The sequence below is a fragment of the Scomber scombrus genome, chromosome 22 (genome assembly GCF_963691925.1).
Source record: "Scomber scombrus chromosome 22, fScoSco1.1, whole genome shotgun sequence".
NCBI lineage: Eukaryota > Metazoa > Chordata > Actinopteri > Scombriformes > Scombridae > Scomber > Scomber scombrus.
In genome coordinates this window covers 7,059,797-7,072,969 of record NC_084991.1, presented here as the reverse complement: position 1 = coordinate 7,072,969, position 13,173 = coordinate 7,059,797, and the positions used below count along the sequence as shown (strand labels likewise).

Genomic DNA, 13,173 nt, shown 5'->3' with positions numbered 1-13,173 from the left:
ATCATTTTGTAATCAGTTTTGTTTTTAGAACAGGCCCATTTGTCTTCAAATCTGAGGAAACAGGCAGGTCTGGGACATCTGAAATGGACATATATAGGCTATGAGAGCATGACATCACACTTCTCTCTATCTACGCTGGGTGAGGTCAGTGAGAAAATAAGCCTCTTTTTTAAAGACTATCTCAGGAAATATCTACCAGCTCCCCAGAGAGGTGCAGTCTCAGTGCCGGGCTATTTGGACAGAGCAACCCGTGACACAGTGAAGTAACAATGTTCTCTGACGAGCAACACTTCATCCTCCTCTTTATCCTCTTTATCTCTCTGCCGCTCTCACCCTTCAGCATGATGGAATTTAATTAACTGTGACAGGGAAGAACTGCCAGTCCATCACAGTGGAAATCTGTTTTTTGTTCCAGACTAAGACATCAGCCATGATACCTCTCCCTAATGAAAAGTAATGGGGTCCTCACAGGCACTTCATTAACAGTTCACTGCAGCTGATATTAACATGAAGCAGACATTGAATCAGTTCAATTAAAAAGCCTACAGACAGTGGAGGATGTTGTGACATTACGTGACATGATCTCCCACAACATCATGACACTGCACAGCCTAATGACAATTGACATGACACCAAGTAAGAATATGACAATACATGACAAGAGAAAATGAACAACGTGACATTACATAAAATGATACAACACAACACAACTTGATGATATAACCTCATATCACATAACAGCAGACATCCCAACTCTCCCGGAAGTTCCTGGAGTCTCCCACATGGAACTCCCTGAAATGACTTTCTGCAGGTTTTCTGTAACAGTGACATGATATAATGCAAACAATTTCACAACAATTATAACACAATATCTATCATGGTACATCATACACAAGACTCAGACTTAAAGTTCTCAACAACTGCTCCCATGAAGTTCTGTACACACATTCATACCATAACATTGGTCATTCCTTAGCTTTTCATCTATCACCAACAATAGGTCAAAAATTGAATATGTCCAATACTTTCTTTTTATAACCAAATACCTGCAAAACTTATGACATTCCCATCAGCCTCAGCTGTGTTTACTGCTAATTAAAACACGTTAACATGCAGTAAAAAAGATGGTTAACATGCTAAATATTGTACCTGCTAATATGTGCAAACATGCTAACAATGGCAATGCTAACATGCTCTGATGTTTTCAGCTTGTTTCACTATTTAGGTCTCAAATAGCCTCTAGCATAGCTTACATATGATGGGTATTGTTGTGCCATGATGTTATGTAACATTATATGACAACAACAAATCATCACGATACAAAATAGAACAGTATGAATCAAAATCTACACGACACGACATAAAGGAAACCAATAATATGATGTAGTTCAGATTATGAGGCAAATGTAATTTATTCTACTCCCTTACATTTTCTTTTGTGATCATTTTTTAATGTATTTGTTTATAATTCACACGATGGGAACATTATTATAGTCATATATATGACATACAGCAAACTCCCTTACATTTATATGGCAGCTATATTTACCAGTTAATCTGCAGATCAAGATTTTACACACAGAGCATAAGATCAGTTTATAACATAGTGTATGTCTTTGAATTAAACCACACCTTGATGTATCAGTAATAATAAGTTATATGATAACTTAACTGATAACATCCATTCTGTCACCTAATGAGTCCTACCTCGAAACCTAGTGTACATTTACTGCTAATACTTTTGAAAAACAATATAACTCAATAATAATATGACAAGATAATACACACATGACATTTCATGATTTGACTTAATACCATTACATAATTTTACATGATAGAATGAGTCATGACTTGTTGTAATATTATCATGAGCTATTTGACTTATACAGGAACAGCATGAATCATAAAATCATCAAGCTACCAAGAGAGAAAGAAGTATAAATGCAGCTATCAAGTTGTTTTTCTAGGAAAACATTACTCTGTGCCCATCCCTGTACCGCAACTGCACCATAATTTTGAATGAACACATTTCACATGTTGTGCTTTGTGAACTTTCCCATACTGCAGGGTACATTGTCCAGACAGAACACTGTGCAGCTCAATAAAAGTGCAGAATAACACCTCTGTGTTCCAGTGCTGAAAAGGCCAGTGGCAGTCCCAGTCTTCTGCTAGATGACTCTGTATCCTAATAAATCAGCAGGGTGGATCCCGGCTCTGCTTGCCACCACACGCCGTTTGAAGTGGGGCCTGGTGGTTGTTTGCCAGACCTCTGCTCAGTCCCATGTGGTAATGACTCATCTGGCCAAAACACCGTGCCACACCCCACCTTACCGCCAAATCCTAGCCAAGACGCTGGGTACACGCAAAAAAGGAAGGGATTTAAAGGCATCTTTGGTTCTGTGTGGATCGGTATGAACCTAAAAAGCTCAAAAACACTGGCACGTAAGAACAGAGGGGATATTAAAGGTTCTTCCAGTTCTCCAGATTTGGATTGTTCCATGCATTCTTGAAGGTCAAATTTAATGGACATATTAATTTTCCTTTGTGGTGTACCATGTTTCCACATGAAACAATATATTGGGGCAGAGTTTTGCACTGGGAGGGGTTTGATGAAGAATGGCCTGGCTGGGCCTTAACCAAAATCTATGTCATATTTTTATTGAATGTAGCTTTAATACACTGTGGGAAGTGTATTAAGTACTTTGGCACCTTCAGTGACCAAAAAGCGTGGGATTTACATATCATATTCAGACTGAAATGCCATTTTGTTTTAATTAATTAGTTCAGTCTGACATCATGTTCATCGTAGCCAATTTTTGGGTTGGGAGCAGAGGTAGCGCGTGACGTATCCTTCCCGCCGACGTCATTTTCAGCCGGCACATGCGGCTGTAATGACGGTTGCTAGGAGCATTTACGGTTTTTCATGACAAATGAGTAAATCTGGGAGTTGTTATTTCTTGTACAGCGTCAGTACCATCCCTGCTTGTTATTTTTCTGTCATTACGTTTCATGGATTTAGCTATGAAAGTAACTGGCTGTGCGAAGTACTTGACAACCAACAGCTGTGAATGGGCACAACACCAGCACTACTTGAATTGCTGACCAAACTACAGATGTGGGAGGTGATTCAGAGGTCTGTAGGCTAGAATTTTAATGATAGATGCACTAATAGAAATATATTATCCCAGAACTGAATTTCATCTGACCTTTAAAATGGTTTTGTAAATGGTTCTTTAAGTGGACCTTAAAGGTTTTGTGGCGAGAAACAAACCCAAAGACCAATTTTTCAGCTGCTATAGACCATTTTAATAGTGTTACATTAGCAACAACAAGTTTATGGCTGTCTTAAGTCTCTGCAAAGGACAAGTATTTAAAATTGATCCAAACTGATGCCACTTATAAAAACAACCTCAACAAGAGGCAGAAGAGGGAAGCCCGTTTAGTGAGATTAATTGGTGCATTGTTTGTTTGCGATGGGATCCCTGCACACTTTCTATGGCACGTGATCGGGATCTGTTTGGCAAACACTGTGTACGATAGGATCAAGACATGCATGCATGCGTGGCGCTGTGTTTACAGCCTGTGGTCGGGGCGCGGTACATCAGCCCCATCCACTGTGCTGGGCATCTGCATCTGCCAGCAGTGCCAGAAGCCACACTTCTCTACTGCTGTTTGTTTTGGTCTTCGGGGAGGAGGACGGCGGGTCTCCAAGTCCCATGTGCTCTGTGGTTCTGCAGTACACGTGTACGTGCATGTGAGCTAAAGTGGTGGGAAAGTTGTTGGGTTGTATTTTTTTTGTTTTTTTAGGTTAATTATTTGTGTGGCAATGGATGTGGTCTATGCCTTTCCAAGTCATGCCCGGGGCAACATAATATTTAGAGATGGAGTCACATTTTATCGTTTGCCCACTGGAAATTCTAATTTTTCTTCTTTTTGCAGAGGGTGGCACAGAAAAATAATACTTTCAAAGATAAGACATGCACTGAAATATCCCATTTCACTTTATCTACAACATTAATGGAGAAGAGGTCAGTGACTTGCAACATTTCCATCTCATGTAGCAATACCTCATCTCAGGCTGCACATGCAGAGTAAACAACTTAAGTTTCACTTTTACTTTGATTCATGTGATTTATGCCTCTTATGGCTGAGAGGTTGGAGAATTATGAGAGATAAAAAAGGGGAAAAAAAGCAAACATTGGAGAAGACTATCCTATGCTAACCTTCTACAGGATCCCACTACAGTTTGGTAGGCAAGATGCAGAATGAGGGGCTTTCTGAAGAGCATGACAGTGCATGGGAACAAACAGAAAAGTTAGTGTCACGCTCAGTGCATCCGGCCATAAATTGTATTTAAAGTCAGCAGAGTTTAGTATAACTTGCATCCTCTGAACTTAACAATTGCACAATATATAGAACATGTATATGTGATCTATGTAAAATAACTCATCATTACTGGCAAGACTCCACTGAGTCCATTATCACTGACATAATATAGGGTCTTAGTGAGAATGCTACGTCTAATCTTTCTAATGATAAACGATACAACACTGCCATCTAGTGGAGGAATAGTGTTGGGCATCAGCTGAAGACCTGTCACTGCACACTGTCAGGAGATGACTCGCTGACTGGCTGTTTTTTTGTCTCTGTAGGTGATGGACAGCTCCATGTCTCTGATTGGTGAACATGTGGAGGAAGATAAACAGCTGATCACAGAGATGGTCATCAATAAGATGGCCCAGGTGCTGCTGGGAGTTTCCATACCTCAGCCATCCTCTATTAAGGTACATTTCAACAGTTACTACAACTGTTTTAACTTCTACTGCTGTAGCTGCTGCTACTATGAGTACTGCAACTGTTGCTACTACGTATCACACTACCATCAATATTACTGCTACTATTACATTATTACCATTCTGTACACACAACTACTAATTCTACTGCTGTTAATACTAATAAATTATACATATATAGAAAACTATTTCTATTGCTACTTATACTATTACTAATAATATTACTAGGCCTGTCAATAATATTTGACCATCTAACCAGAGGTGCAATTTAAGCATCAAATGCAGTATTACAGTAAAGTAGAAGTATGCAGATCAAGGTAGTAGAAGTGGTTAGTCTGTACAATATATGTATTAATAAGATATGTATGTAAAGTATGGAAAATAAACTGTTGGCAGTGAATGATAATATGTATATATATATACAGCTTATAAATTAACTGTATAGGTAGCTGATGTGTAAGATATGAATATACAGTAAATACAGGTTTTAATTGAACAGTGAGTACTAATGTGTGGAATATACTCATGTTATGATAATCAATATGAAATGGCCATATATGAGTATACATTTTTATGTACAGGATATGAGCAGCTTATACACATATGCAGTGATGCAGTAGGTTATATGAAGTGATGTGTGTGGTGGGTAAATAGTTCAGTTATACTTCACTGTTTTCACCACTGCAATTACAGCTACTAGCACTACACTAATGCTAACACTACTATACTACTGCACTTTTCTTTCTTTCTTTCTTTTTGTTTGTTTTTTGACTGATTTCATTATTTTTTAGACTAGACCTTAGTGTATTTAAATGTGACTATTTTTTTAGGCTTCTTTTTTTTCATCCAGCAAAATAAGATTTGAGTTAGTGGGACTTTGACATATAACCTCAGTCCAGTATTTGTTTTTTAATCCCAGCTACAGCCTTTTATATAGAAACTACTATAATTACCTTTGCTAATATTCCTGCTGGCACTGTATTACTTAACCACTGACACAACATCTAATAATCCATACTGCTTCTATGTCACAGATGTTATCCAGGAAATAAAGCTTCTTAAGATATCATAGTATGTAACAGTAATAGTAACAGTACACGCTATACATTTGAAACCTCCTCCACTGTCTATATGACTATATCTGCATATTTCTCTCCACAGACCACACAGCCCAGACGAGGTAGGAAACACTCTCTTCATTACTACAACAGTACTTGCTGCGGCTGTGTTATGGTCCAGAAACTGAGTGTGTGTGTGTGTGTGTGTGTGTGTGTGTGTGTGTGTGTGTGTGTGTGTGTGTGTGTGTGTGTGTGTGTGTGTGTGTGTGTGTGTGTGTGTGTATGTGTGTGTGTGTGTGTGTGTTTGCACTGCAGGGGGACATCGCTCTGCTTCCGCCTCTCCCTCCCAGTCAGCCCATGGTTCACCACAGCGAGCCCGGTCAGCCACGACCTCACCCAGTCAGGCCTTCCAGCCCGGGCCCATCCCTGCCCCTTCTGGACCTGGAGCTCAGAAACAGTCACCGCAGCTAAAGTAGGTCCAGACAGAAGTTCCAATAATATCACAAAGATAATGTAATCCTTCATGCTGCTGCTAGGTGGAGACAAGGAGTCAGCTCATACACTGTTTCCTTTAAATCAACACTTACATGCAGGAAAACACCACACTTGTTTAGAGAACATTTGGAGTGAAGATTACATTCCTGTTTTAAGAGCAGAAAGTAAACTACTGTTCTGTTTACCACACAGCAAATCCCAGTCGCTGACCAACACCTTCACAGAGACGCTACGAGGAAACGTGACCGACGACGAGGCCAAAGCTGAGACCATCCGCAGCCTCCGACAATCCTTCGCCAGCCTCTTCTCCGACTAAGAGCCTCCTCAGGCTCTTAGTCGCCTCTGCTTCCTGTCAGTCGTCGGGTTAAAAGAAAAACCTGACTGGTTAATCTGTTAAGGAGTCTCCTTCCTCCTCACAGCCTCAGCTTCCTGTTCTTTTTCTTTCCTTCTAACTATTTGTGAAGTTTAACACCTGGTGCGACCTGCTGTTCTCAACTAATTTACCACTAGAAAGGCTAATGAATTTTAGGTGTCCGAGATGAAGACTGAAGATGTCAAATATCATTGTCACCTGTATTTCCTCTGGTGATTTATCAGCAGACACACAGACGGTAGGTGTAAGAAAAATGTATGTGAACTGACATTTGTCTTTCTTACAAGAGATTGGTGGAGATGTAGGAGGTCAGTGCAGAGTCAGAATCAAACCAAACCCTACTCAAATTTCTGTAGTTTTTACTCAGATTGATTGCCTTGTCTGTTTCGTCTCAGCTGTTCATACCAGTTAATATCAGATGAAGAAATAGGTCCATATAAGCATCAATCCAGCCTTTCTTTTATTAGGTCTTTGTAAACATGGAACTGCACCTCACTTCTTATATTGTGATTTTATTGAATGGCACTGACGGCTCATGCTAGGAGAGCCATTTTCAGACACAGTGAAGCCAAGTTGTAAAGCATCAACCCAAACATGTGAATGATGCCTAAAATTAAGATCAGCAGTCAAATATTAACAGCTTGGCCTTTCTAGTGGTAAATAATTACAGTAAATGATCATAATCTAACTGGTACTGCTTGAGATATAGTCGTTATTCTGCATTCTGTTTGTCCAACCAGTGAAACTGTTTTTTTATCTGGTCTTGTTTGATTTGTTTATATATAAATATTACATATATATATTAATTTAAATGATTTAAATTGACTTGCAGCTTCTACATTTTTTTGCAGATGTCTGCAGCAGTATTCTTATCTTAAACTGTTCCAGTTAACTTACGAGAAATGTACTGAATCCTCACGGCTCACCAGCGATTCTGAGCATCTTGCCAGCAGCCACATTTTTCAGACATCCGTGTGCTGTAGACACATATTGGCTTACGTAGTGACTCCTCTACCTTGGCCTGACATTACCAAAGTGCTTTTTAATAAAACCGGCAAAAAAAGAAAAAAATCCCCCACGCACTGGGTCAAGAAAACAATCACACAGCTAATTAATCTTTGAGCTTGTGATTTCACAAGGTGCAAACGCTGTACTGGCTTACAGCCATCGTCTTCCATCACAGCTCTGATCTTCCCCTCTAGTTGTTCTTTTTCGTAAGTGTTTTGTGCTTTGTGAATAGCACTACAATTTTTTTTTGGGGGGGGACTTGTATCATACCTACTACTGCTGTGTGTTCTAAGGCGAAACAATGAAGACGTAATATTTAGAGACTTTTAAAGCGCCTCTGAGAAAGAAGAGGTTTGGTTGTATAACATCGCAGCCTATAACTCTATTCTCTACAACTAATGAGACTGCAGATAACTTATGAGTAAAAGTGTTCATCTTCCTTTTCAGTTTGTGGTCAAATGATGTGTATGCAACATTTACAGTGGTAGCAGCAAAAGCAGACCGCCTCTTCAAATATTCATCCTGCTTTGAAACTGCATGCAAATGTTTAGTGAATGTTGTAGAGTCAAATTGGTATTTCCCAACAGAAACCCACCACAAGCTTGTGATCATAGGTACTCTTTACAGACAGCAAAGCTAATGGTAACACTTTTTTTTATGGGTCCCAATATTTCTTTATAATCATTTCTAAGGAAGTCTCCTATAGAGGACTGTTTTAAAGGACTGTTGCAATTTCCAGCAAAAACGTAGACAATGTTCTGAGAAAGTACACTTACTTCATATCCAGACCCATGAAAATGATGCAGTATGTGCTTTAGTGGGCACAGTTTACAGGCAAAGGTAAAAAAAAAAAAAAAACCATTTAGTTAGTCCCACCTCAACATTATGACATTACATTGTTGTCAGTTATAGTTTAACTGATGAAAACATGTTTACAAATTGTAACAAATTATATATATATTTTTTTGCCTTCTTTCTTAAGCACCTGAGTATTTAGACATGCATACATGTTGTAGCCATCACTTTTTTCAGTCATTATTAGCTGTTATTAACTCAAGAGTTTGACAATGATGATCAATTTAGATACATATATTCCTTTATTTAAAGGAAAGCTTTTTTTCAGTTTTGTATAGAAAACTACTCTCAGTTCAGTAAAAGAAATTCAGCATGTATGAACTATAGATACTGTCTCCATTTTGTTTATAATTGGCACCAAATTAAGTTTTGTCACAGAAGCTTAAACAGTAACAGAAACTTAAACAGAAACCAGAAATATACAGGTTCATATCAGAAAATTACTATTACTATATATTATATAAGGGAGTACATCTTCAAATTTATGTGCAGAGCACAATCACAGTGTAACAATCAGTTTATGGCTCTTTTTGATGGAACATTATTAACATCTCTGTAATTATGGAATAAGACTCAATTGCATTTTGTTTTCACATATTTCATTTAAGGGTCATTATGTGTCAGAGTGAATGACCTCGGTTACAAAGAAGGCATATGAATATACACTACTGGGTGGCATGCAGTTAAAATGGACCTGTCATTAATCCAAAGTCATAAGTTCTTATAGTTCTTTTTAAAGTAATGAAATTATTATTAATAATAATAACAACAATAATAATAATAAACCTAATAATAATAATAAAAATATGGACCCTTTTAAAGATAAAAAAAATAATTTAAATGCATGAAGCTGTATAAGATTTATAGTGGTGTGCGTGTGAGTGTGTATATGTGTGAGTGTGCAGTTGTAAAATAGCCATTATGATTAATAATGATTCTACTACAAAATATAGAAGAGCTGCCCATATTTGCAATAATTATGTTAATAATAATTACGTTTTCACACAATTTTGATTTAAAACCTTGAAGCTTGAAACGTTGCCTTTCAGTCTCACAGGCAGTCACTTATAGAACTACTTCAGTATTTTGGAAAATATGCGCATTCGCTTTCTTGACAGTAGTTAAATGACAATATTGTCACTTTATATTCATTTTCTGTACATTAAAAGCTCCAGCCGACAGTCAGTTAGTCTAGCTTAGCATAAACACTGGAAATGGGAAAACAACTAGCATGGCAACAAAATCTGCCTACCAGCATCTAAAGCTTGCTAATTAGCACACTATTAGCAAGCAACTTACTACTTTTGCCCTTTTCTTTTAGGATGGATAACACAAATGAGATTAACATTTTAATTATTGAGGCTTAGAGGTTCCGTTAGGCAAACTTTGTAACCCTTGGGCATAAATATTCAGGCTGTTTTACCTGTTTTCTTTGTGCTAAGCTAAGCTAATTGCAGGCTGGCTGTAGCTTTATATTTAAACAGAAATGTGATACACATATTTCCCTAAATGTCTTACTATTGCTTTAACATTGTTTGTTCACAGTGCTAATAAAGTGATAGCTTCACAAATATACACTATAGTGCTTATTGTAACATTAACCACATTAAGAAATGATTTGGATTGTATTTTTACTACTAACTGTTGCTCTTTAGGCAGAAATAATCTGATTGGTTGCATTTACTCTCAATTTTTGGAGCCACAGAATCACAACACTTCCATCATGAAGGCTGTGCCAGTAATATTTTCCTTCTTTGCCAAAACTGTGATTCTTTTGCTCCATCAAACCAGAAACCAGTCATTGGTTGTTATAGTTCTGCCTCAGAGGATCGTTTGTAACGTTCTGATTTGCAGTTAGCTTTCACTTTGAATCGGTGTTGCGTCATTGAGCACTTTTGCAACTAGTTCATCACCTTTGGCACTGTGTTAAAATGGACCAAATCTGCATATCATTGTAAGACCCCTTAAGGTTCAAACGTATTGTTTTGTCTTTGCTGTAAAGATGCCGACCACTTAGTATCTAATACTGTAGTGTGATAAGCCATAATCAAACCATAAGGATTTACTATCCCTTATGTGCCACGCAATAATGGCTGTGACGTCGCTGATAAACTGACATATTAACTTAAATCACTGTGTCCGATAACTTTAAAGAGGTGGCCTGTCCTGTTTTACAGAGGCACACAGCAGTAACTGATATATAACCACGCAGTCTAATTTTCTGTTACTGGTACCTCTGTCAGGATGAAAGATAAACTTTGATGTCAGTTTTCTTAGATTTATCGCTCTTTGTGTTTGACAGTGTGGATCAAGCTGATGTCATACATATATGCCTATCTCTTTTGGTCAGATTATTATCGACGACCACATGTTAGATGATGACCTGCTTTTTTTTGCATTTAAGGCCAGACAAAGTCTCTTATTCAGCTGCTACAGCTTAACACACAATTATTTATTTATTTTTTTGGATTTGACTAAATTGGAACAGAGTTGCAAAGTTTAGTAACTACCTCAAGTTCAGCAGTGCTCCGCAGAGACTGACTTTAGAGTGGTAGTACTGGAAAAAATCTTGTGAAATGAGCAGTGTTTTTAATTGAAACTGATATGAAATGTGCATTAAAAGGTGAGAGTAATCTGCTCCCTTAACAGGAAAAACAAAAACATAATGTCTGTGATGTCAATATGAGAGAACTTTAAAAGATGGGAGTTGAGGCTCTGTGAGCTTTGCATGTGACAACAACCTTGAAGATTTTGTTGCCCCAGCTTCCCAGACCCTCAGAGCCCCCAAAGGCCCCCCAGGATCACTGTAATGTACTGTACTGTACTGTACTGTACTGTACTGTACTGTACTGTAAGTGGTCGTTCCTTTAATTTCAACTTAATGCACAAATAACTTTGTTCATCCTAACATTGGATACAAGAAAGAATTATTTCTATAATGTGCACAACTCCAGCAAATGATGATAATCTAAAAATAAAATGCTCTACCTTTATCATTTGAATTTATATTGTGCTTATTGGACATGGTGCATTTCCTAAATATCATAATATTTAAAATGTTCACTGTCCAAAGTGACCAAACATGATTTGATGTCAATTTAAAGATGTTTAATCAATAGCCAGATGTTAGATCATCTATATCCCACCAGATTTGCTATATTAGCTTCTTATTTATGTATTTATATTCATGAAGGGCCCAATAAATAATTGTATTGTAATGCCATTTGCAGCCTCTGATATACAGTGTACCTTAAAAGCAGCAGGATACACACGCAATACACACCTTTGAGAGTTTGAGGAACAGGGGGCCACTTGTGGCCCGCCGCTCATTTTTGCCCCGAACCTCCAAAGATGTTAATCCGGCCCTGGTCTTCACTTTTTGTTATTTCCTTTTTGGCGCCACCAACTAGAAGGAATTAGCCCACTTTTGAACATAATTTTCCTCTTGAGATAATAATTAGGCCTAAGAGAGATGTTTTAAGATCTTTTGCTTGATATACAGGCGTCTCAGCATATCACAGCTTCTGTTCCCACGCTTCCTCCCTGAATTTAAATAACTCCTAGATTACCAAAACCACCAGCTGACCTCACAGACACTATCGTTTGTGCTCATTTCACAAAATTGGAGACTGAGTTTCATCACTTCATCCCCGTCTTTTCTTTTAATAAATCATTTCTATCAAATCTAATGTATTATTTGGAGAAAAGGCAATACTCTAGTACACTCGTTTTGATTTTCTTTTGATTGTGACACGGTTGAGTCATCAGGCTCAATTTCGTGTGTGTTGAGCTGAAAAAGGGAATTCAATATGCAGCCACAGAGACTTGCCATTAAATACAGCTACTACTGCAAGGAAACCTAGTCCACTTTAAATGTGGCGTTTGTTAATGAGAGAAATACTGTCATTGCACGGGTTTAGTCGCTGATCTTTCAGTCCAGTGTGTCCCTTTCTCTCTCTGCTGAATGGTGGTTGGTATTGTGTGGTACTTTAAGTGTATTAACGTTACTCTTCTGTATATTGGTGTAAATGTGGCATGAAAACCAACCCCTCTTGTGTGCCTCAGGTGTGTAAATTTGGTCGTCATGTGATCTTAATGTCTGGCTGCTTATTTGTGAGAAGTGTGATGCATCTCATGTGTTTCTGTAATTTATAAGTATGAATATTATTTTGTTTTCTGTACATTTGTTCTTTTGTCTGAAAAATCAAGACTTCTGTTATTAAAGGTGACAACTTTTATTATACCTGGATTTGCATTCCTGTTTCACAAGTCATCCAGTGAGCTCAACATGAGCAGATTTGAATGTTTTTCTCCATTTATGGTCACTGCAAGAGAAGTCCTGGCTATTACCCTACTTTTTAAAAGTCCTGTTGTAAATACGCAACTTTCAGAGTATGTAGTGATAATCCCCAAATCCCTTCATCTTGGATTACTACCGTATTTTATTCCTCTTGGCACGGAGCTCAGGGTGCTAAAAGCTGACTGGCAACACGAGGCCACAGAGAGGGAAACCTGCTAGACTCCAGCACCTCCTTTCATCCGCTTCCCACTGCACGTCAAGCTTTGAAATGAATTGTGTTAAGTGCTAATG

At 38.0% G+C, this 13,173-nt stretch overlaps 1 protein-coding gene across 1 annotated transcript in view; it reads left to right on the top strand.

Annotated features, from left to right (window-relative positions):
• LOC134004493 (synapsin-3-like) overlaps nt 1-6,662 on the top strand; it is a 95,883-nt gene extending 89,221 nt beyond the window's left edge. Inside the window, exons 11-13 of the mRNA XM_062443793.1 lie at nt 4,653-4,809; nt 6,167-6,323; nt 6,539-6,662. Coding sequence (XP_062299777.1) covers nt 4,653-4,809; nt 6,167-6,323; nt 6,539-6,662 — 438 coding nt within the window. The remainder of the gene's footprint in view (nt 1-4,652; nt 4,810-6,166; nt 6,324-6,538) is intronic.
• Nucleotides 6,663-13,173: the final 6,511 nt, after the last annotated feature.